Source organism: Budorcas taxicolor, chromosome 5, assembly GCF_023091745.1.
Source record: "Budorcas taxicolor isolate Tak-1 chromosome 5, Takin1.1, whole genome shotgun sequence".
Classification (NCBI taxonomy): domain Eukaryota; kingdom Metazoa; phylum Chordata; class Mammalia; order Artiodactyla; family Bovidae; genus Budorcas; species Budorcas taxicolor.
The window spans coordinates 101,558,853-101,581,708 of record NC_068914.1 but is presented as its reverse complement, the minus strand read 5'-3'; the positions used below and the strand labels follow the sequence as shown (position 1 = coordinate 101,581,708).

Sequence of the window (22,856 nt, the reverse complement as noted above, 5' to 3'; positions counted from 1 at the left end):
TCTTTCTCTTCTGGAATGAGGAATTGCTAAAAACAATTTCTTCCCCATGCATCTCGGGTTGCCATTCATCTGCCTTTTTACCCTCCTCTCCAGCTTAGGGACATCTGGGGCCAACTTTCCAGGGAATGTGGGTATGGGGCATGGGGGTTGGAGCTGAATGAAGCCCAATGCCATATGTAAGGTAGGTGGGGTGGCAGTTTAGGCAGTGAGAGGCTAAGATGGTACCGACTGGCTTGGGGGTGTGTGTAAATTATTTAGAAGAAAAGGCCAGGCCCAGGCTGTCCTTGGCCATGTGGCTTTTCCAGGGGCAGAGGGTGGCCCCTCCCTACTCGGGGGCCCAGCCGAGACTGACCTTTGACCCCCACCCCAGAGACCAGTGAACCATTAACTCCTCTGATGTGAGTCTTCCCACTCTGGCACCTCCCCTGGCCCCACCCCCAGGCAGGTGGGCTAGGGGCGGGGGCTTGGCCATCCTGGCTTTCTATCTGACGTGGCCTCCAACTTACCTGGGCAGCTAGAGACTGAGCCTGGCTCCCCTCCATAACTCAGGAACCTTTCAGTGCCCACAGCCAGGCCTCATGGGGACCTGAGGTGATGGCTCTCACACCGCCAGTGGGGATGAGGCCTTGGGGATTGAGGGAGTATAAGAGAGGTGGGGTGAGGTTGAGGGTTGGGCTCTGGGGGACATGGGAGGGACGGACTGGGCAGCTCTGGATCCGGTGAAGGGATTGTTCTGGGTCAGGAAAAGTGCTTGCTCTAGGAACTGGTAAACAAGAGGCTGCTCAGAAGGAGGCAAAGCGGGGGAAGGGTGAGCGAGTGGGGCTGCTGCTGTATTGGGTTGGGGGGTGGTATGAGGAGTGCAGGCTCATGGCAGGAGCCCCAGCCCCTTCCTCCTTGTTCTTCCAGGGCACAGTCCTCAGGATGTTGCACCAGGGGGAATAGAAGCCGGAACCAGAGCCTCTAAGCCTGTCCCCCGAGTAATGGGGCCCCCAATGAGTCACCTGCTGGCTGGCCTGTGTGTGTGGGTGGCCTTGGGCCGGGTGGAGGGCTCAACCCCCTACCTGGGGCCTGCTGAGCAGGAACAGAACCATTACCTGGCCCAGTTGTTTGGTCTGTATGGGGAGAATGGGACGCTGACCGCAGGGGGCCTAGCCAGGCTCCTCCACAGCCTGGGACTAGGCCGAGTTCAGGCCCTTCGCCTGGGACACCACGGGCCTCCTGCTGGCCGGGGTGCATCCCCAGCTGGAGACAATTCCACACACAGGTACTAACCCATCTCCCCCCACCCAAAGTGTCACACCCTAGCTCTTCCCTACTGAGAAGAGTCTCCTCCGGCTACCTAGCTCTGCCTTCCTAACATCAGGTTCCTGGAATTACACGTTTTTCAGACCCTGATTTGTTGTGTCCTTTCAAGGCCCCTTTGTAAGAGAACATAAGGGAGCCTGACCTGCCATCCCATTCACTCTAGGCCACAGGACCCCGAGCTGAGTGTGGATGTCTGGGCAGGGCTGCCTCTGGACCCCTCGGGGTGGGGTGACCTGGCAGAGACAGAGGCCCCAGGACCACCCCATGGGCCAGGCCCCTCAGGCCTAGGCCTCTTTCACAGACTTCTGCTGCTGGACCATTCACTGGCTGACCATCTGAATGAGGATGTGAGTCTGATGATCTCCTGAGGGGATAGGAGCCATGGGATTTAGATTGCCTGAAATGTTTGAGGACTCAGTAATTTTAAATGGCTACTTAAAAAAAAAATCCAGGTGTGATCTTAGGGTACATTATTCCAGTAGAGAAATATGTTCCCCTGTGCTCACAGTAGGTAAACACACGGCCCCGAGCTCTAAGACTGGGTTTAGAGGCCACACTTGGCAAAGTAGAGAATCCAGAGAAGCAGCCCAGGGTGGGATCTGGGGCTGGTTACCTGGAGAGGAGGACTGCAGCGGGTAGATGGCTATCATCTTCCAGAAAGTCAGTGAACGTGTTCCACATACACCGGAGGGCAGCCAAACCCAGCCCTGAAACAGACCTGGTGAGGGTGAGCACCCCATCATGGGAAGCACTTGATCCAAGGCTGTGGAATAAGTGTCAGGGCTGTTGAGAGGAGGTTTGCATGGCACTTTAGGGTTCTTCTCCCTTCTAAGATTCTGGAAGGGAGGGCTCTAGTTGTTTGACCATCATCACCAAATTAATGAGACACCAGAGCTACGGAGAGAGGGAGATGGTGGCAGTGCTCACTAGCACCCAATTTGCACTGAATTGAATTATTTGCTTTGGTTTGAATATTTACTAATAATTAAATGCTGATTATAACTGTCCTGAGTCCCTGATGCACCTGGCAGTGTGAGTGAAGGGGACCCTGGAAAAGACCCAGGAGTTCATGCAACGGAAGGGCCGACGTTCCAGATCTGAGTCACAGGTCTCAGCAATTCCCTGGTACCTATCCTCCAACTCTCCCTCCCCAGTGTCTGAATGGCTCCCAGCTGCTGGTCAATTTTGGCTTGAGCCCTGCTGCTCCTCTCACTCCTCGTCAGTTTGCACTGCTGTGTCCAGCCCTGCTTTATCAGATTGACAGCCGTGTCTGCATCGGGGCCCCAGCTCCAACCCCCCCAGGGGATCTACTATCTGGTCAGTGGGTGAGAGTGGGAGTGGGGGGTGGGGCACGTGAATCCTGGGGGGAGTGGGTCTCAAGCCAAGGAAGGGGGTTCACTGGGGTCCTGCCTCCCCTTGCAGCATTTCTCTGCCCCACCCCACCTTTGAGGTGTCCCTCTGGCTCCACCTGACTCCAGCCCGATTTTGTGCAGCCCTGATTCATAGCACCCTGGCAGTCCTGCTGCTCAGCCTACCTGCGCCCCTCTCCCTGCTGCTGCTGCGGCTCCTGGGACCTCGTCTGCTGCGGCCCCTGCTGGGCTTCCTGGGGGCTGTGGCCGTGGGCACTCTTTGTGGGGATGCGCTGCTGCACCTGCTGCCGCACGTACGTGAAGCCCCTTCCCTGCCCCCCGCCCCAGTGTCCCCAGTCACGGGACATCCTCTCTCCCACCCCAGCCTCAGCCCACAGCTGCCTTCTGGTAGGGAGTGTGGGTGAAGGCGCGCCAGCCCCCTCCGCCACCTCAGGAGAGGGGTGTTGTCGGGCACGGGGGGCTTCTGGAGTCTGCCCTTGACCGCCTCTCCATCAGGCGCAAGGAGGGCAGCATGGTGGAGCTGGCGGGCGGCCAGAGGAGGACCTGGGCCCGGGACGGTCGGTGCTTGGCGGTCTTTTCCTGCTCTTCATCCTGGAGAATGTGCTAGGGCTCTTGCGGCGTCGAGGGCGCAAGCCAGTGAGTGACACCCTGTTGTCCTCTTCCTGCCGAGCCCAGAGTGCTAGCCAAGAACTGCCCACTCGAGCCGGGAGGTGAGGGGCCGAGTGCTCCTGGCTCTGACATCTGCCTGACTGTGCAGGGCCTGATGGCCAGCAGGGAGCGGGTTCGGGCTCCTCAGCACAGACCCAGGACTTCCAGCCAAATGGGCTCCTCTCCTGAGTTCAGGGCAACGAGTTCAGGGCACCCAATTCCAGAGGGGTGCCAACCTGGGAAGAGAGCAGAGGCCAGGGAACATCCCCAAGTGCCAGAGGTGGAACCAGTGTCATTTTCGCAGCCGGCAGCCCGGGCTCTCCCTGCCCCCTGGCTCTGCTGCCTCCTCCATCAGGAAGGATGCCCTCCCGTTTCAGAGATGCTGCGGGCAGAAAAGAAAGGACCTCAGAACTCCAAACCTGGACCTGGAGGATGGCAGTGGAGTGGCCCTTCAGCCACTGCAGGCAGCTCCAGGTGACCAGATAACATGAGGAGCGGGCCCCGGCTCCCAGCTCACTTGCGTCCACCAACATGGCTTTTGTCCTCCTTCCTGCAGAGCCAGGGGCTCAGAGACCAAGGGAGCAGGACAGCCAGCCCCCAACCGTCCCAGCCCCTCCTGGGCACCAAGGCCACAGTCACGGGTACGAGGGTGGTGGTGGCACCAACATCACGTGGATGGTCCTCCTGGGAGACGGTCTGCACAACCTCACTGATGGGCTGGCCATAGGTGTGTGGGAAAGGGAACGGAGGGTGGGAGGTTACGGAGAGGGTGCGCCTCTAGTTACTGGGTGGGGTTGGGAGAGGGCTGCCAGGAAGTGGGTGGGGGGCAGGGGCCCTACTGCCTCTGGGAAGACCCCTCTTCCAGACTGCCCACCTCCCATCTTGCCCACCCAGGGGCTGCCTTCTCTGATGGCTTCTCCAGCGGCCTCAGCACCACTGTAGCGGTCTTCTGCCACGAGCTGCCCCACGAACTGGGTAGGAATGGCCGGAGTGGAGTGAGGTTGACTCCAGAAAGCGGTGGAACGTGGAGGCTGGGGGGTGACATGGGCGAGGGGTGGCCCGGGCTTAACTCCCTGCTGCCCTGTCCCCTCTCTGCACAGGTGACTTCGCCATGCTGCTCCAGGCTGGGCTGCCCTTCCGGCAGCTGCTCCTGCTGAGCCTGGTGTCTGGAGTCCTGGGGCTGGGGGGCGCAGCCCTGGGGGTGGGGCTCAGCCTGGGCCCTGTCCCCCTCACTCCCTGGGTGTTTGGGGTCACTGCCGGGGTCTTCCTCTATGTGGCCCTCGTGGACATGGTGAGGGGTGGGGGGTGCAGAGAAACCAAGGGAAGTGGGCAGGTGTGGAGAAGGGAGTCTCAGCCCCTCGGCCTCCACTGGGAGCCACCAGAAGGGTGGCAGGGTGGGGGCTGGGGGAGAACCACTGGCTCACCAGCACCTGAGAAGCAGGAGTGCGTTAGAGCTGGCACAGGGGCGGCGAGGGGGGCGGGGGCGGGAAGCAGGGGGCTTTTCTGACCCCCTGATGTTCTTTCCTTTCAGCTCCCAGCCCTGCTTCGTCCTCCCGAGCCTCTCCCCCTGCTCCACGTGCTGCTGCAGGGGTTGGGGCTGCTGCTGGGGGGTGCCCTCATGCTCACCATAGCCCTACTGGAGGAGCAGTTGTGGCCCCTTGTCTCTGATGACTGAGGGGGGGCTGGTGGAAAGGTGTCCAGGCTGCCCTGCCTTCCCCCCGGCCAGAGGAATGGAGGCGGGACACAGGGCCAGTAGGATCAATAGGATTTTAATAAACAGAACCCATCCCCAAGCCATGACTACGACAGTTGTACTTGCACCAAAACAGCATAGAAAACGGGATGTGGCAGGAGGAGGGCTCAAAGCAGGCAGGGGGGGGGAGGGCCTGGAGGGTGCAGGACGCATGGGTCTGGTCTGCGGGGGAGAGCTTTGTGCTTCAGCCCAGAGAGGAAGGGGCGAGTTGGGTCGGGACGATGCACCAAGGTCCCCACTTCTCCCTGCTGCCCTCAGCACCCTGGGGATGCAGGCATCCGGGCAGGGCTGCCTTTTATTGCTGCCCACCAGCATTTAACACCCCGCCCCCCACCCCCGACCCCAACGCTAGCACCACAGGTGAATCCAGGGCAGGGAGAAGGGCAGCCGGGGAACATTGCTTAGAGAAAGATTCAACTAGAATCCAGTGAATTGTGCTCAGTTCTCTTTACTTCCTACAACCGAGTACATGGGTCACAGGGTGGTGGGCGCAACAGGACATGGGGCACGCCCCTCGGTGCCCCCAACACACCCCTGCACACAGGATGGTGGTGTCTGCAGCATCACAGGTCATGCAGGGCATGGGGAAGGGGAGGTTCACACACACAGAGACGCCCACAGCGGGTACCAGACGGAGAACACCCCTGAATATACACAGCTGTACACAGGGAACCCCAGGTCCCCAACCCAACCCTCTCCCCTGTCTTGCCGTCCCCCAGGCAGGAGGAACTGTATTGCTTTGAGAGAGCCACCCTGGGGGCTGCTCTGCCAGGCACCCTCCCCCCCACCCACCCCCATTTTGGCACATCTGCAAGACACGCGGCAGCGAGAGTAGGCACCCTCCCTCCCAGGCTTACGTGGCCGGGAGTTGAGGAAGGGGGCAGGAGATTTCATCCGCCATCTTTCCCCTAGCCCTTCCCAAACCCCTAGCAAACCCACTCCAGCCAGAACCCACCCCACCCCCCAAAACACACACACACAAAGCTGAGCTACCCAGGAATACGGAGGAACAAGGAGATTGTCCGGGACAGGAGCAGAGGCGGGGTGGGGGAGAAAGGACTGGAAGCAGAGACCCCGCCCTGGTGTGGGGTAAGACTGGCACACAGCTACTTTAGTGCAATTGGAGAGGGTGCCCAGAGTGAGGGATGGAGGTGGGAGGGGCGAAGCCAGGCTCCCCAGGGAAAGGGCCTGGCGGGAGTGAGCGAGCGAGGGCCCAGGGCAGACCCTCTCAACCCTGCCACCCTGGCCCTCCCAAATGCAGTGACAGGGTCCCCCTCACACCCCAGTGGGCAGCAGCAGCCTCAGTCAGTACCTTCAAGTAATTCAGAGAGCAGACCCTCCCCTCCCCAGCTTCCTCCCATCTCTGGGATTTGGTCGCTTCTCTAGGGGTTGGGTGGGGAGGAGGGAGTCCCCAAGTCAGACCCTTCCCTCTCTACCTCCCTCTTCCCAGACCACTGGGCTTGGTCCTCAAAGATCCCTCCCCTCAGCTCTTGCCCGATCTGGGTTGAGGCTGAGGGCTGGAGCCACCACAATTAGACGGAAGGGGCTGCTTTACTCCTTATCCCTCCTTCAAAGGTAGGGTTCAAACTAGGTGGGCTGGGGCCCCGTACTGGTTTGCCCCGAGAGGAGGGGTTCTGGGCTAGGGTCTGTAAGGCTATTTTCCTTTGCGGCAGGAAGGGGAGGTGGGGGAGTGAACACTGGGTGTGGGGACAGGGTGAGAAATGGCGGAGAGGGAAGGAGGAAGGGGCCACTCTCCGGAGCACAGTCCCCGGAGCCACTCAGGCCAAGTCACCCTCATGGACACAAGATCCCGAGCGTGCCTGCTCCCAGTGCCTCCAGTCTGGCTCCAATGCCCCCTCCCAAGACCCCAAGGGAGGTTTGGGGGGGTACACAGCTGCAGAACTGTTCACTCTGGCCCCACGCCCCCCGCCCCACCCCACCTCTTCTCCCCTCCTAGGTCCGGGGAGTAGGAAGGTGCTCGGGTGGGCAGACAGCGGTGGAAACAGTATTGAGTTTTCCTTTGGTTACATATTGAAGGCAAAGGTGAGCTGGACTTACAGTCAAAACGGATAGGGGTGAGGAAGGAAGAGGGGCCATGGCTGGGGTTGGAGAGGGAGGCAGGCCCTCCTCAGCCCCTCCACCCCAAGGAACACATGTCGAAGTGGGGTGGCAGTCCCTCCGTCTCATCTCTCCCACCCCCCACAGCACCAAACAAAAGGAGAAGCCCCCTCCCCCAGGGGCTGCTCCCCACCCCAACCTGGGCTGTACATTCAGTGGTTTTCAGCAGTCCTATGGCTCAGGGGGCCACGGGGTGGGGGAGGTGGCCCTTCAGTCTCAGCTGGACAGTGGCAGTGACCCGGGTCTGCTGGTCCATCCAGGGACCCACAGTTTGTGCCATTTGTTTTTCTGAAGGATAGTACACAACCCTACCAAAGCCACCGCCCAATCAGAAACATCTCCCCAAAAATCAGGAACTAAAAACTGGCTCTTTCCATCTCGCCCTCTGATCCACACATCTGTTTCCCTGTCTCCTGTGTAGCCCTCGCTCTGTCCCCTTTGCTGGGACCTGGGGCGGCTCCCAGGGTCCTCACTTAAAATAGGCCTTTTCTCAAAAGTGCTTATTACTTGAAGCAAGTGCTTTAGAGCTGCGGTGGGGAGAGGGGGACAGGGAGAGGGAGGGCGAAGGGAAGGGGAGGATTCCTCCCTGCCCTACCTCCTTAAGATTGGGGGGTGGGCATTCTGCCTGGTTGATTTCTCCGCACCCGTTTAAGTCAAAGAGGTTTAAAACAAAACCCAAAAAACTTAACATTAAAATAAATATGCAGTGGCCATGAGAATGGTCAAAATGCTTCAAAAGACACTAGGGGCTGGGGAGCCCGGGGTGGGGTGTGGGATTTCCTTTGGCATAAGGGAGGAGGCTGCCCGGCCTCCCGGCCTCCTCACCGCCACTCGAGGAGAACAGAGGACGCCCCATGGCCTGCCCCAGCACTGCTGACGGTGTGCCAAAGGCACGGCAGGGACCGGGCAGTCACCAGAAATCTCATCTAGCAAAACCACGGGGCTCCTGACAAACACTCGAGTCTTCCTGTCATCGCCAGACACTGATGAAGGAGAACACGACTGCAATCCCGAGAGTCTTCTCCAGAGGACCCATCTCCCTGCGCCCCCTGCCCCCCCGCCACCTAATTCCCAGCACCAAAATGAGGGGGGGGGGGGGGCGGGACAGGAAGGAGGAGAGAGAAGTGAAGTCAGGGGCAAGCTCTGCAGAACCAGCAGGACGGGGGCAGGGTGGGGGGCTGCAGCCCTTAAGAGAGGTCACGTTGATTGTCGTCTAGGGGAGGACAGGGTGCGCAGGGAGGTGGGCAAGAGGGGCATTGCAAGGCCCTTTGGCTTTGAAAATAAAGATTAAAACTAAAAGCTGCACACTCCTTCTCACCAATAATGGTCATTTGGAAGCTTTGAAATGGTTTAGGAACTGAGGGTTGGGGGAAGCAAGACACAGAGAAGGGGGGTGGGAGGGAAAGGGAGCAAGACAAAAAGAGTAAGGACTGGGATGAACACCCCAGGCTTCGGGAAACCAGCATGAGGTATGGTGAAGGGTGTCTGCGAGGGAGTGGGGAGTCCCTGGGATGTCCCCCCTCTCCCCACCTCAGGCAAGGGTGGCCAGACTTGCGGGGGACACAACTGAAAAGGGTGTAAAACATTGTGAATAAAGCAAGCACGGGTGGGGGAAGGAGACGGAGGGGACTCCCCCACCCCACCCTGGGGGGAGGCCCTGTATTGTGTAAACGAAGCCTGTCCAGTCCTCCGGGGACAATACTGATGGCAGCCAGACTGGGCGAGGATGCGCTGGGGTTGCGGGGAGGGCAGGACCTCTATTCAAGTTCTGTGTCTTGGCCCCTGGCTGAGGTATTGAGTGTGAGGAAGGGAACGCTGGGCTAAGGAAGCGGGTCCCACTGTCCAGGAGGCTGAGCTAGGAGATGGATGGACAGGGCGTCTGAAGGGACCAGGGCCAAATTCAATGCTACATTTAGAGAGAAAACTGCCCCCTCCTCACTCCAGCCCAGTTTGGCTTATAGGGTGCAACGTCGGGAAATCTCCTCAGCGCAGCCCTTAGCTTGATTCCTTCTCTCCCAGCTTCTGGGAAGGCAGGAACCAAGCCCCAGTAGACGCAGACCTTCCTCCTCTCACCGGAGGAGAAGCCTGGGCCCCGAGCAGCCACGGTCCCTAGTCTGCCCTGCCCCTCCATCTTTGGCTTCAGATCAGAGTGACTGGGGGCAGTGGGTGCTCTTGGACATCACAGAAGGCGGCAGCGGGTGGGGTGGGGTGGGGGCAGAGAGCAACTGTGGGACTGGGGACACAGGAGGAAGAACAGTCTCTCCCTCCACACACATGCAAACACATGCCTGAAACACAGAGGACAGACTAGGGCTGTGGTTTTGAAATGGACAGGAAATTAATTTGTTTCTTCCCCTAAAGGATAAAATGCTTACTTAAAAATTCATGACAAGCCTCAAAGTCAAGGGAGGGGAGAGCCAGAGAGGGAATGGCCACAGGCTCCACCCTCCCAAAAGAAGTTAAAAGAAAGAAGCAGGGTGGGGGGTGGTGTTAAAGTGCGTGGTTAGGAGGCCAGGCCAGGAGGGGGCGGAAGGAGGGGTGGGGCAGGCTGTGGGGGCAATGCCAGCCCTTGATTTGCATACGAGGAGCTGGGAGAGTGCAGGATTGGGGCCCAGGTACAGTAGTTGCTGCTTCAAGTGTTTTGCATTTGAACTTTAGGGGTGATGGGATACAGAAGTAGGAGAAAAGCTCCAGGCCCCAGTGCTAAATACCCTCCCCCCTCATCCGCTAGCTGCCCCTGAAGGGGGAGGGGGACACCCCCAGAGTGCTCACACAGTACCAGAAATTAAGGCTTCTCACTGCTGCGGGGATGGAGAGGCCGGCCGAGCAGGGAGGCAGTGATGGGTATGGAAGAGGAGGCGGGGATCTGCCTGGCAGGGGCAGGGCGAAGGGGACTGGGGCAAGTCAGAAGGAAGAGTAAGGGGCAGCTGGCAGCAGAAGGGGGAACTGAGAGGGTGGACAGAAGAGAGGGCGCCAGGCAGCGAGCAATCATTTTGGGACACTTGGCAGAAGGGGTTGCCCTGGGGGTACCAAGGGCCTGGGGTGCTCCCTGTTGGTCCCAGACCCCTGCCAGGCCAGGATGGTGTGGCAAAGGGGTGAGCAGCTGCTCCCCAGTGCTTTTTCCCCACTCCACCCCCCCAAACCAGTCGTGTTCTCCTTTAAAGTGCCCTAAATGTATAGACTTTTTCTAAATAAATAGAATAAGATATCAAGCCACCGGCAGGGGGAGGGACACTGGAGGGGGCTACTCAGAGTAGCAGCCATCTAACCCAATGGCGCCATGCCGCTCCTGGCTGTAGGGGCAGGAGGCCCCATGGGGCAGGGCACCGCAGCCACCCACCGTCTTGGCTGCCGCGATGCCGCAGTTCTTGAGCAGGCTGAAGCTGAAAGGACTGACAGCGTCCTTGGGTGGGAAAGGCTTCATGGTGGAAAGGATCAAGGCCAGACAGTCTGCCACATCTTTGTTGGGGGCGCAAGCCAATGCCGGGGTGTGACCTGCGGGGCAAAGGGGAGAACTGAGCCCAGAGTCCTATATCCTGGGCCCCCTCCACCCACCCTGAGCCCTGAGCGCTCTTCTCTGTAGAGGGGAGCCGAGGCAGGCAAGCACCCCACAGGGTCACAATCGGGGGCTATAAGGGACCCGGGAGGGTGACAGGCAGGCTGTCCAAGTGAGGGGCAAAGAGCAGAGCCTGGGGGACAGGAGGCTGAGGTGTGCGGGAGGTCGTCCTGAGGACCCTGCAGGCTCCACCTAGTTCCGTCAGACTCCCCTCAGAGACTCTAGCGTATCGGTGTTGGGTCCCTGCTCTGAAGAGTTCCCTTGGGAAGAAAATCCAGTTTATTAACCAGCCAGGTTAAGAAGTCACCTCCTGAAGAACGTCCCTGACCCCAGGCCCCACCCACCTTCTTCATCCACAGCCAGCACGGTGGCCCCACGACTCAGCAGGGCCTGCACCACAGAGGCTAGGCCATTCCGGGCAGCAATGTGTAGTGGCCTTGGAAGAAAGGAAGGAAGGGGGATTGTGAAGTCAAGGGCTGGGGCAAGCTGCCCTTCCACCCTCAGCCAGAGCAGCCACGCTGCCGGGCGAATACTGTGAGCTCCAGAGAGCTGGAGCCCCTGGAACGGGCAGCAGCCTCCTTTCCACCTCACCTGGCCCCCACCCCTCAGCCAAGAGCCCCCTACCCCAGGCACTCACATCTGCAGCGCGCTGTTGGTAGCATTGATAAGGCCAAGGTCTTGGGTTTCTGCCAGGATCATGAGGGCACACTTCTCATGGCCCTGAGGGAGGGGGGCAGAGAGTAAGGGCTGGAGAAGTGGAAGCCTGACCACGGGGGCTGAGGAGGGTGGCAGGAGTACACAAAGCTGTCCCCCAGGCAGACAGTCAGGACATTCCTGACTTCCCCTGAGCCCTCTCACCGGACCCAGGTCTTTCATCAGGCCCTGCCTCATACAGAGACCCCCACCACCACCGCAAATGGTACCTTGCTACAGGCCAAGTGGAGGGCAGTGTTCTTGTTCTCATCCAGCACAGTAAGGTCTGCCTTCCCTCGATATAGCAGAAATTCTACAGGAGAAGGGAGGCAGAGAGGGGTGATGCTCCCTTCCAGAGCTGGGCCATTCTGGCTCTCCCCAGTCTTGTCTGTACATGTTTTGCATCCCCTCTGCAGAGGGTGAAACATCCAAAGACATGCCTCCTGCCTCCTAACCCCCACCGGCAGGGCTGACTCATCTCGTGAAAACCCAGGGGGAGTACCGCCCATCCACATGGGGCCCCTACACACCCACAGCTGCAGTCTGCCCGTTCTCAGCTGCTGTCATGAGCGCGGTGCGGCCAGTGTGGTCGGTGGCGTTCACCTCGGCTTGGTGCTGCAGCAGCATCCGGAGCCCAGAGACATTGTCCGCAAAGGCAGCGGCGTGAAGAGGGGTCCTGTGGGGAGGGTCAGGGCGGAGTGAACCGAGATGGCCCTTTCTCCTGAGCAGAGAGAGGAAGCTGGGGGCAGCGGAGGCGTCTCCCAAGCCTCCTGCCACTCACCGTCCTTTGGCATCTCGGCTGTTCACAATCTTGGCACCCAGAGCTCCTAGCAGCATCTCTGTGGTGCTGTCCTGGTTATTAATACTGGGGGAAGAGGAAGGGTCAGCAGGAGGGGCATGGGGAAACAGACGGTCTGTCCTATGCCCACATCACAGACCCTTGGGTGGGGCTGGGGTGGAGGAAGGGACTTACACTGCACAGTGCAAAGGAGTGAAGGGGTTTCCTTCCAGATATGAAAACGGGCTGTGTTCAAGTAACAACTCCAGACAATCTTCGTGTCCTGGGGACGAGGAGAGAAGAGCGGTGATGGAGAGAAACGACACCATGACCCCTTTCCTTGGTCCGTCCCATCTCTTGACACCCCATTCTACTTCCAGATCTGGAGCAACCCACGAGTCCTTGTCTGCCCTCCCTCACACCCCTCCACCCCCATTTTAGCTGTCCCGGCAAAGGCCCCAGAGCCATACCAGTGTAGGAGGCCCAGTGCATGGGCGAGTATCCGCTGTAATCCACCCCGGTATCCAGGGGGTCTGTGGACAGGGCGGCCTGCAGCAGGGTCCGCAGCACTGCGGTGTGGCCACAGGCTGAGGCCAGGTGAATGGGAGTGCGGCCCTTGAAGTCTCGGCACAGCACAAATGCGTCATGGTCCAGCAGGGCAGCTAGGCAATCCTCACAGCCAGTCACTGCCTGCAGGTGACATGGGGGTGTCAGTCCTGAGGCGCTTCCCAGGCTCCAATCCTTGTCTTTGCAACAATGATTCTAAGTATTATTTAGTCGCTAAGTCATGTCCCACTCTCTGCGACCCTGTGGACTGCAGCATGCCAAGCTTCCCTGTCCTTCACTATTTCACTATCTTCAAACTCAGGTCCACCAGGTTAGTGACGCCATCCGATCATCTCATCCTCTGTTGCCCCCTTCTCCTCCTGACCTCAATCTTTCCCAGCATCAGGGTCTTTTCTAATAATTGTAAGTACTAAGGATCAGCATCTCCTTCCCTGACTCTATGCCATCAGACAAGCAGGATAATGAGAGTTAACGCTGGCCCTCTGCAGCGGGAGACTAAGGAGTCAAACAACCCCACGGGATGAGGAGGAGACAGCTTTAGGGCAGGTGATGGTGGAGAAGGACCGAGGTAGTGGCATCATTATCAAACATGAGAGGGCCAGCTGGGGACCCTGGGCAGAGTCTGGGCGGTGAGCAGGTAACTACACAGGATCACAGAGCAAGGTAACCAGGAAGATGAACTGCAGGCATCGGATCCTCATCCTGGAGCAAGCACGCTAAGGCCCACTAACACTCCAGCCCACCTACTAGATAATCTGATATCCTACTGTGCGCTCCTGTGTCTGAGCCCTTCTGTGAGCAACCCCACCCTGAAGCCCACTCACCCCGCGGTGGAGGGCAGTGCGGCCCCGGAGGTCAGCAGCGTCAGCCGTGGATCCTTTCTCTAGCAGCAGATGTACGCAGTCCACGTGGCCATTCATGATGGCCAGCATCAGCGGGGTTCTACAGAGAGGGCAGGGAAAGGGTGAGGGCCTAGCAGGCCTGGGAACCCTGCACCCCACCCCCAGCCCACACTCACTGTCCATAGGCATCCATGACATCCGTGATGTCAGCGCGTTCCCCACTGTCGATCAGCAAGTGCAGGGAATCAGTGTGGCCAGAGGCAGCTAGGTAAAGAGGGGACCTTCAGTGTCAGGCATGGTCGGGGAAGAAGACCAGGTAGAGGGTGGAGGTCATGGGAGGATACCGGGTAGGGAGAAGTCTTGGGGGAGAGTCAGGACTTGAGGTTTCCATCCTCCTTGCCCTACCCTATCTCAACCCCAGTCCCTTCAGGGTTCTGGAAGGGAGCTGGGGACCAGTCCCAGAGGAGACCTGGGGTGGCAAGGGGAGGAAGCAGCCCAAAGGGCACCCTTACCAGCAGCATGCAGGGGTGTCCACTTGCGTTTGCGCTCCTTGATGAGGGCAGAGGCGCCGTGGGCCGTTAGCACCTCCACACACTCAGTAGAGCCTCGCTCAGTGGCCAGGAAGAGCGCGGTCCGGCCCTTGTGGTCCCTCACGTCCAGGTTCACCAGCGTCTCAGCCAGTGTCTTCAGGGCTTCACAGTGACCATTGTAGGCCTGGAGGGGTGTGGGAAATCCATGGATAAAGCTCCAGACATGGCCCCACTCTGCTCTTGGGGCCCACGGGGAGACTCTGGGCAGCAGGCCTCCCCGTGAGCTCCTTGGGCCCCTCTCAGACCACTGCCTGCTTGCCACATCCCCATGAGAAGGCAGAAGCAAGGACGGATTCACACGTGCTGGTACCTGTGAGCCGGCCTGGGGCGGGTGGGGACAGGGAAGGCAAGAGGAAAAGACCTGGGACTCACAGCTAAGTGCAAAGGGCTGACTGGAATGGTGCTCTCTACATCCTCCAGGCAGTTAAAGGACATTTCTAAGAGCTGCAATGGACAGAACAGGAGGTGCTGAGGTTCTGGTATTCCCAAGACATCACCCTCGACTCCACCCACAGCAATCCCCGAAGTCCCTGGATCTAGAGACCACACTGGATTCAACCATCCCCTGGCCTGAGAATCCAGACACAGAAGCAGACTGCGTGCTGGGCCCTGCCCTGCTCCCGTTCCCCACACCAGGTCCCACACGTACCAGTTCGAGGTTCTGTCTATTGCCATAGGCGGCTGCATAGTGCACAGCTGTGTAGCCCTGCCTGTCCCGCAGGGAGGGGTCTGCACCGTTATCCAGTAAGAATTCCAAACAGCTGGGGGACAGGAGCAGATGGTGAGGAAGGGACAGGCCCAGCCAGGGAGGGTACAGTTTGGGAGGAGCAGAGGAGAGGGCAAAGGAGCCCCTCCAGGTTGAGCTGGCCCATGCCCACCCTCTACTCTTAGCAGGCTAACTCCGGCCCATTTGACCCCAGACCCAGACCCACCACCTCCAGGTCTGCCCTGCACCACTCTAGCTCCTCGACCCTTTGAATGTGCTCCTAGAGACCCTGGAGCACAACCATCAGTTACCAACCTGCTGACTGACACACTCTTCCCCACCTCCAGGCATACTGACCCCTGCCTTCTCCTCCTAGCCCATCGGGAAAAGGCCTGCTCATCTCACACTCACTCCCAGCATCCTCTTCTGTGGGAGGCTCTCCCCAGCTTCCCCGACAGGTGCCTCCTCCCTGGCACCACTCTCACAGATCAGTAGTAGCTCTACTAGTAGTAATACTAATATTGCATTTAACATTTACAACGTGTCAAACACTGTTTTAAACACTTCATGTGTAGTAAATCACTTAATCCTCACAATGATCCTTTGAGGTAGATACTGTTCGTATCTATACTGTGTCTGAGGAAACTGAGGCCCAGAGAGATTAAGTTACTTGCCAGAAGTCACACAGTTACAAGTTAGGCCTCCTAGATTTTAAATATCTTTTTGTTGTTGTTGTTAGATAAATAGACCCTTTATAACAGTCTTAAAGAAAAATTACGAGGATAACAGAGTTCCCATATGTTCGTCACCCAATTTCCTCTATTATTAACATCTTACACTAGAAGGTATAAAACGCAGAAACGTCGGGTAATTCATCTTTTATCCTTACCCCCTAGAATAGTACTTGGTGTACCTATAAAGTAAATACTCATTGAATGCTTGAGGAATAAATCAATTTGTGTTTAGCTTTTCTGATCCTCTCAAGAAGACCACCCCTTTCTTGAAGGAAGTATCTCTCCCACTTCTGTCTGTACCCACAGTGCTTGGTCCAGGATTAAACTCAGGGTGCAAGGCAGCACCAGACAGTGGCGGAGAGTAACAGGACGGGAATCTGCACTGCTGGGGAAGTGCAGCCCAGGGGTCTTCTCTGCTACTCACAAGAAGGCCTCCTTCCTGCGGGACTCCTTCAGGGGCTCATCCTCTTCAGCATCATGGCTGGAAGATGAGTGGGGCTCCGCCCTGGTGGAGGAGAGTGAGGAAGTCTGGTAGGGTGCTTGGGGAGGAGAGTGGGGCTGAGGAGAACCAAGAGAGCGCCTCACCTCCTGTAGGTGTCGGAGGCGGCAGCGTAGTGGAGGGGAGAGCAGCCTTTACAGTCAGCCTCATTGACGCCAGCCCCGGCAGTCACCAGCGTGACGGCGCACTGGTAGCTGCCATTGGCGGCTGCATAGTGCAGTGGTGTCCTGGGGAGAAGCGGAGAAGGGTGGAGAAAAGAATCGGGGGCAGGTCCAAATGCAACCAGAGGTGCAGCCATAAGCTGCTCTGTAACATTCTCCTCCCTTAGTCCCCAACTCCCCACCCTGGCCTCCATCACTTCCTTCATCACCTGTCTCTCTGATCGGGCACCCTCTCTGTATATATACACTCCTGCACATTAACACACCTTCCAAATTTGTCTCTCCTCCTCAAGTCAGCTCCACTGCTCAACAGCAAGTTAAGACATTCAACATTCCTGAAAGGAAGGAGGGTGTGGGTTAATGAGAGAAAGCGCTTCAAGGAGAAGCCACGGGCTTCTCCCCAGGGAAGGGCTGAGGGGGGACAGAACTGGACAGCCCTTTCTGCTGCCACTGTTCTCGCCGCGAGAGGCGGGGATTTCTGGGCAGGAGAGAAGGAGGGGCCCAGACTGCTGCCCAGACTCCTTCGCTAGGCCTGCGGGAGAGAGAGGGGGACGAGAACTCACCCTCCGGAAGCAGCAGCATGAAGACAGGTACGGCCAAGGTTGTCAGGTGTGTTGATGTCAAACCCAGCTGAAAGCACGTGCTCATTGCTGAGTGAGGATACGATGCTGTACAGCTGACCTGAGGGGCCAGAACAGCCGTAGGTCCCACCTGAGGGCACGGGTCGGGGCAGGACATGGCCCCTGCTCTCCTGCCCTCCTTCCCACCCCCAAACCAGTGAGCTCATACCTGAGGAAAGAAGCTTACGACAACAGTCAGAGAATCCAAAGAGAACAGCTAAGTGCAGGGGAAACATGTCGTGGATGCCGCGCCTGCAAGAAGGGAAAGGACTCAGTCCTCAGGGGGGACCGGCTGCAGCCCCACCACCAGCCTGGGGTCTGAGGCAGCCTGGAAGTGGGGCCGGGGGTCTCCGCACTCACCGGGCGGTATCCGCGCCATTGGTCATGAGGGTGCTGATGAGCAGCTCGTGTCCGTAGCGAGCGGCCACGTGCAGTGGCGTGTTCCCAAATTTGTCGGCGCAATCAATCTCGCTGCCTGAAAGGGAGCAGTGCACGCACACACTGAACTAACCCTTAGGCTTCAGGCCACTCCCACTAGGTAGTGAGCCACCATCTGAGAGGGGCTGGGCAGGCGGAGCAGGGCCATTTCCACAGGCGCCTTGCTCCAGAGCGCCAGGTGCCTGTCCTGACTGAAGATGCGGTGGCAGGTAGAAGGAGGAAGAGGGGTCTCTAGAGATGAGTTCTCTGAGGAGGGAGGAGAAGAGGTCACAAAGACTCCCAAGTCCATACCGTTCTGGATGAGGATCTGGGAGCGGGTGAAACGGCCGTGAATGGCAGCCATGTGCAGAGGACTCTTCCCTTCTTTGCTCTGTGGAGACACAGCATTTTTTCCCCTAGTGCAAAGCATGGAGCGTGCCCTATTACCCTTTCCAAAGGACACATCTTTGAGGACAGGGTGACCATAGGGACATCTTCTCAACCCACTTTCTCCTGGGAAGGTCTGGTCAATTCAGGACACAAGCAGACGACTCCCCAGAGAATTATCCAGAGGGGCAGATACGGTCAGCACCCCCAGAGCCAGCGTCCTCTCCCCTTAGCCCCAGACTCTTCCCTTCAGGCACCTGGTAGTTGACATCCGCCCCGTTGTTGACCAGCAGCTCCAAGCACAGCGCGCCATTGGTGGAGACTGCAGCCACGTGCAGCGGCGTGAAGCCCTTGTCGTTCGGCTGGTTGACGTTGGCTCCTGCATTCACCAGCTCGATAGCCACAGCATCCTGGCCCAGGTAGCAGGCGATGTGCAAAGCTGTGTTTCCAAAAGCGTTGGGCTCATCGATCTGGATTTCCAGGGGTGAGGGTCAGGGGATAAGGGAGGTATCAGTTTAAACAAAGTGGAAGCCGGCACAGATAGCCTAAAGAGTCCCAGAAATCCAACAATGGCCTCAGACTCCTAAGGTTCCCAACCCAGAGACTGAAGGCACTTCTGCTTAAGACAAGCATTATTCAGATCCTCTCACCACATCCCTCCAACTCCCCAAACCACACCAGGAACCCCAGCACCCTCCCATCTCCCAAAGAGATTCTGAACTCCAGCTCCCTGGCCTCACCCCGAACCCTCCGCCATGCTCTGCACCCTGACCTCAGCCCCCATCCGGAGCAGGTACTTCACCACTTCAATCTGGCCACTGGCAGCAGCTGTATGGAGCAGCCCATAGCCCTTGCGGTCCTTGCAGCCAAGGTCTGCGCCCCGTGCCACCAGCAGTTTCAGGACCTCCAAATGCCCTGGGAAGGGAGAGCATTCTCTGAAGGACATGGAGGGTGAGCACCTCCAAAGGCTGCAAGCCCACATCCCTGCCCGAGGAACCCCAAATCCTGCTCATCCCCCGATTCTCCTCTTACCTAGAAAAGCTGCCCAGTGCAGAGGCTGCCGCTCCTTTTTGTCACAAACATTCAGGCTGGCTCCCTTATTGAGAAGCAGGTTCACCGTCTGTAGCAGGACAGCAAAGACACCTGTTCAGAGCCAGCTTCCTGTCTTCAGTGTACCTAAGAGCACCTGAAAAGGCTGAGGCAGCCCAATGTCTCTGTTCTTGGGCAGAACAGAGAACTAGGGGGAATGAAGAAAGCAGGCACTAAGGAGAACCCAGATAGATGTGGAAATCTGAGGTAAACTACTCAAGAGAGTCTCTTCAGGTGATCTGGTGGTTTTTGAGCTCTTTCAAAGAAGTTTTCTAAATGTGCTGAAGGACATGGACTCTTCCTTCAGAAAAAGCCATGCAGGCAAACATTTTCCATGCAGCTTCAAAGGTTTTATCACCCTCTTGAGGTCCAAGTCAAGAATTCCCCTCTAACCCAACCATTCATTTGGTGTTTGAGCCCAAGTATTTATATAATCATCTGGGCTGCTGCTCCCCAGGCCTAATGGCCTGGAAGCAGGGGAAGGGGGGTGGGAAGGGAAGGGAAGGAAAAAGGCAGGGAGCTGGGCGTGGCCCAGAGTGGTCCTCACCTCCAGATGCCCACTATGCACTGCATGGTGCAGGGCACTGCGCCCACTCCTGTCGGCCACGTTGAGGCTACTCAGTAGGGGTGCCAGAGCCTCAGCACACTTGGTGGCCCGGTTGGCAGCAGCCACGTGCAATGGTGTCTGCCACAGCTTGTCCCGGGCATTCACATCTGCTGAATGTGCCAGCAGCAGTCCCAGCACCTTCTGTGGAGGGGCGGAGGATAAAAGAGAAGACAAAGGGGGAGCAGGAGGTAAACCAACAGGAGATGGAGGGGAGAACCGGTCAGCACAGGACACATGTCCCCTCTCCCCACTACCCCAGCACAGAGTTACTCGCGTTTTTCCAACACAGTGAGCTTTTCAATACCCACTTTCCATCTTCTGGATTTTCTTTGAGCTTAAAATCTTCCCTAACTTGCTGAGGAAAACACAGAACTCTTCCTCAAGTCACCTGGTATCGTTTCCCAACCCATACCCTGAAAATCTTCACCCACACATACAGCCACTACCGAGCAGATCCCCACATAGAGGCTCCTGACCTCCCACCACTTTTAGGAAAGATAAATGCTCCCACTACATTAATGCCCTGAATACCCCCTTCTATCCTTCCATAGGTATCAAAATCATCTACATTACCTAGGTAAGCAGATACTGGCTCTCCAGGAGGAGAGGAGCTAAAATGCCCCTCCTGTTCACCACCCACCCCCTTCCCATTCCCTAGTGGCTGGAGCCAGGGGAAATGACTGCCAAATCAAGAGGAAGGTCATCTTTTCCCGCTCTTCAGGACTGAGGGGCCCAACTGATGAGGTATGTCTGATCCTTGCGCTATCAACTTCCAGGCTGCCTAAGGGCCAGGCATGTCACAAACCACTCCCCCTCGACCCCCCGCCCCTCAAGCACAAGGAAAGAAATCTTAGTGCCCAGAGGGGGTCAGACTCCAAGGCAGCCCCCCTGGGAGGGATGAGTCACTAAGGCCTGGCAGCAGGGCCCCCTGCAGTCTGCCAGCCCAGTGTTAAGCTCTCCCCTGACGTCACATCAGCTGGCAACACTCAGCCCCCACCCCCCTTACCAGCCAGTTCCAGGGGTAGGAGGGAGGGGCCAAGGTCTGGTCTCCTCCCAACCTGGGAGTAGACCATAACCTGTGGGGCAGTGGACTAAGGCTCTCCAACCCTTGGCATCTGCCTTTAACTAACTCATCCCCTTCGGAAGGGAGAGAGGAGCGAGGAGGCCAGTACCTCATTTCGGGAGGCAGCAGCGCGATGAAGAGGGGTCAGCCACAGTGTGTCCTTAGCGTTGACATTAGCACCTGTGGGGACACAATGCTCTTTTGGTGGGAGTTGGAGAGCAGGTGGGGAAGAAAAGCCAGAATCAGGCCCGGAAATCTAGACGGAGACAGAACCTCGCCTGGACCCAGCTGGACCATCCTTGGATACAACAAATAGGCTCCTCCCTCAGGTCCCTCCCTGGGCACCACACCTTCCAGCTCCCCACTTTCACCTGACATCAGTAGCAACTGGAGGATGGGGACATCGCCTACGTAGGCAGCAGCATGCAGTGGAGTTCGCCTCTCTTGGTCCTGGTAAGGCAGAGAAGAGGAGCGGCTATGAGGGTGAACTACCCAGGACTCCAAGTCTTAGTGCTCCAGGCCTTTCCCCACAACCTCTTCGCGTAGGTTCTGTGGCCTTTTAAACCCCAATCCTAGGTCAAAGCCAGGACCTAGGAGGGTGGAGTCAGGGGGTCGGGGCCACCGGCAGCGAAGCAACCTCCTTCTTCCAGGAGGGGTGGGGGCGCTGCAGACACGGATGGTTCAGAAGAGAACACCGTTTCTGAGCATCCTCAGCCCTACTGCTCTGTGCTCCAAGACTGCCCTGCTCTTCATCCCCAATGTACAGCAGTCGCCCATCCCAGGGTGGAAAGAGCTGCGGCCTCCCCCGAGCCGAACAGACACGGAGCCGCCCCACGCGTGGGGAGGGGTCCTGAACGCCAGGGCCCAGACCACCGGTTCGCCATCCTCCCTGATCTCAACTCACCAGCACATTGATGTTCTCCTTCTGCGAGAGGAGGGAACGCACTTCCTCCACATCTCGACTAAAGATGGCCTGGACCAGGGGCGGCTGCAGGGAGAACCGGCGTTCAGGGAGCGGGCCGGAGTGGAACCGGGGAGGGGGGCGGGGGACACCGGGTTTAAGATGGGGGGCGACGCCGGAGGGGCTTCGTTCTGGGGTCCTGGCTGCAGGGGGCTTCCACGGTGTCTCCGCCGGTCGCCAGGCCCCCAAGGACACCGGCTCGGTTGAGGGGAGCGTGGCGTGGGGCGGGGCGGGTGCCCCGGGCTCGGGCCCAGCCTAGGCCGCACATCCCCGGGCTCGCGTGGCGGCGGCGTCGGGCCCTGGAAGGAGGAAGCGAGCGAGGGCAGGAGGGCTGACCTGGTCCGTGATGCTGAGGATCCCCATGGCCCGGCCCGGGCTCCGTCCGCATCGAGCTCCCGGCGGCGGCGGCGGCGGCTCCACCGGGGACACGGGGCGGCCCAGGCGGCGGCTGCGGCGGCGGCTGCGGGGAGAGCGCAGCCCCGCCTACCGGGGGGCGGGCGAGCGGGAGCCCGCAGCGCTCCCTGGCGGCCGTCGGGGGCCCGGCCGCGGGGCGCTTGCCGCGCAGGCTGCCCCAGGCCACGGCGCCCTCCGCCCTGCCCCGGCGGTCCCAGCGGCCTGGGCACCCTCCACCTCGCGCCCTGGTTCCCCAGCTCCTCAGGCCGGCCGCGCCGGGCTCTTAGCTCCAGTCTGAAGCCCCCGGGAGATGCTCCACAAAATCCTAGCGGCAACTCGGGCCTCGGCCCTCCTGCGTTGCCTTCCAAACTGAAGACCAAATGGCGAGCCAGATCTCACTCAGCCCACAATGCCTCCGCCGAGCGAACGCCTCCGATCCGCGATCACACAACTCAACATTCCCCACTGACTTGGGGAAGCCGGGCGTGGAGATCTGGGGGTTATATATGGCAATAGTCCCAGACGCAGGGAAGGCACGTATCTCCGCTGGCGGTGACAAGAGTTGGGTAGAAAGGAAAGAGCAAAAGTGCCCAAACTGCAGAGGAGGGGGGGGGCGGGGAACCCTCAAGGATTCTTAGCTGCAGAAAAACCCCACAGAGAGGATAAGATAGCTAGCTGGCTAGCTGGCAACTGAAAGACTCCAAACCCAACAGAAGGGGGCTTTTCCATTGCCTAATTACTCCATTGCCAGGTTAAGGTGGTAGGGTGGCTACATTTTAAGACTCATCAGTTTCTCCCCAGAAAAAGGTCGAGGTACTTCTCCACTGGAGAGACCAGGCTAATCAGGCAAGATCTAGATGGAGGTCAACCTTCCCAAAAAGGCAAAAAGAGAAAAGAAAAGTAGATATTGAAGAATTTATATACAATTTATAAAAGATTCAGTGTCATGTGCCGAGCTCAGCAACTCAATATATGCAATCTGAGGAACACATAGGCAGA

The 22,856-nt window shown here is 58.5% G+C and overlaps 2 protein-coding genes across 4 annotated transcripts; one reads left to right on the top strand and one right to left on the bottom strand.

The window, feature by feature from the left end:
• Positions 1–980: 980 nt before the first annotated feature.
• Positions 981–4,998, top strand: SLC39A5 (solute carrier family 39 member 5). Its single transcript, XM_052641415.1, has 10 exons — positions 981–1,264; positions 1,469–1,652; positions 2,460–2,622; positions 2,799–2,968; positions 3,171–3,311; positions 3,701–3,797; positions 3,880–4,050; positions 4,218–4,298; positions 4,424–4,614; positions 4,855–4,998. Exons 1-10 carry the CDS (start codon positions 981–983, stop codon positions 4,996–4,998), a joined length of 1,626 nt encoding a protein of 541 aa, XP_052497375.1.
• Positions 3,654–21,911, bottom strand: ANKRD52 (ankyrin repeat domain 52). 3 transcript variants are annotated; one of them, XM_052641413.1, is made up of 29 exons: positions 21,801–21,911; positions 21,408–21,491; positions 20,875–20,953; positions 20,613–20,683; positions 19,381–19,581; positions 18,777–18,864; positions 18,517–18,659; positions 18,002–18,214; positions 17,670–17,748; positions 17,301–17,415; positions 17,110–17,192; positions 16,884–17,001; positions 16,587–16,655; positions 16,246–16,386; positions 16,085–16,165; positions 14,870–14,981; positions 14,593–14,664; positions 14,143–14,344; positions 13,807–13,894; positions 13,613–13,730; positions 12,692–12,911; positions 12,417–12,504; positions 12,225–12,308; positions 11,974–12,119; positions 11,674–11,756; positions 11,388–11,470; positions 11,095–11,186; positions 10,535–10,689; positions 3,654–3,705 (listed from the first exon to the last, which is right to left on the bottom strand). In XM_052641413.1, exons 1-29 carry the CDS (start codon positions 21,825–21,827, stop codon positions 3,697–3,699), a joined length of 3,144 nt encoding a protein of 1,047 aa, XP_052497373.1. In that variant the 5' UTR covers positions 21,828–21,911; the 3' UTR covers positions 3,654–3,696. The 3 variants fall into 3 exon arrangements, with proteins under 3 accessions (XP_052497373.1, XP_052497372.1, XP_052497374.1); XM_052641412.1 differs by lacking the exon at positions 3,654–3,705 and having other exon boundaries at positions 7,042–10,689; XM_052641414.1 differs by lacking the exons at positions 3,654–3,705; positions 10,535–10,689 and adding an exon at positions 10,744–11,010.
• Between the last annotated feature and the right edge of the window lie 945 nt (positions 21,912–22,856).

What these genes read in the sequence shown, in the direction of transcription:
- SLC39A5 (XM_052641415.1), top strand. Translation starts at nt 981, where the DNA reads ATGGGGCCCCCAATGAGTCACCTGCTGGCTGGCCTGTGTGTGTGGGTG. An exon ending in GGAGACAATTCCACACACAG is followed by an intron (nt 1,265 to 1,468) that starts GTACTAACCCAT and finishes CATTCACTCTAG; the next exon opens with GCCACAGGACCCCGAGCTGA. An exon ending in CGAGCTGCCCCACGAACTGG is followed by an intron (nt 4,299 to 4,423) that starts GTAGGAATGGCC and finishes CTCTCTGCACAG; the next exon opens with GTGACTTCGCCATGCTGCTC.
- ANKRD52 (XM_052641412.1), bottom strand. Translation starts at nt 21,827, where the DNA reads ATGGGGATCCTCAGCATCACGGACCAG. An exon ending in TCGTAAGCTTCTTTCCTCAG is followed by an intron (nt 17,002 to 17,109) that starts GTATGAGCTCAC and finishes CTGGCCCCTCAG; the next exon opens with GTCAGCTGTACAGCATCGTA. An exon ending in ACTCCTTTGCACTGTGCAGT is followed by an intron (nt 12,309 to 12,416) that starts GTAAGTCCCTTC and finishes CTCTTCCCCCAG; the next exon opens with TATTAATAACCAGGACAGCA.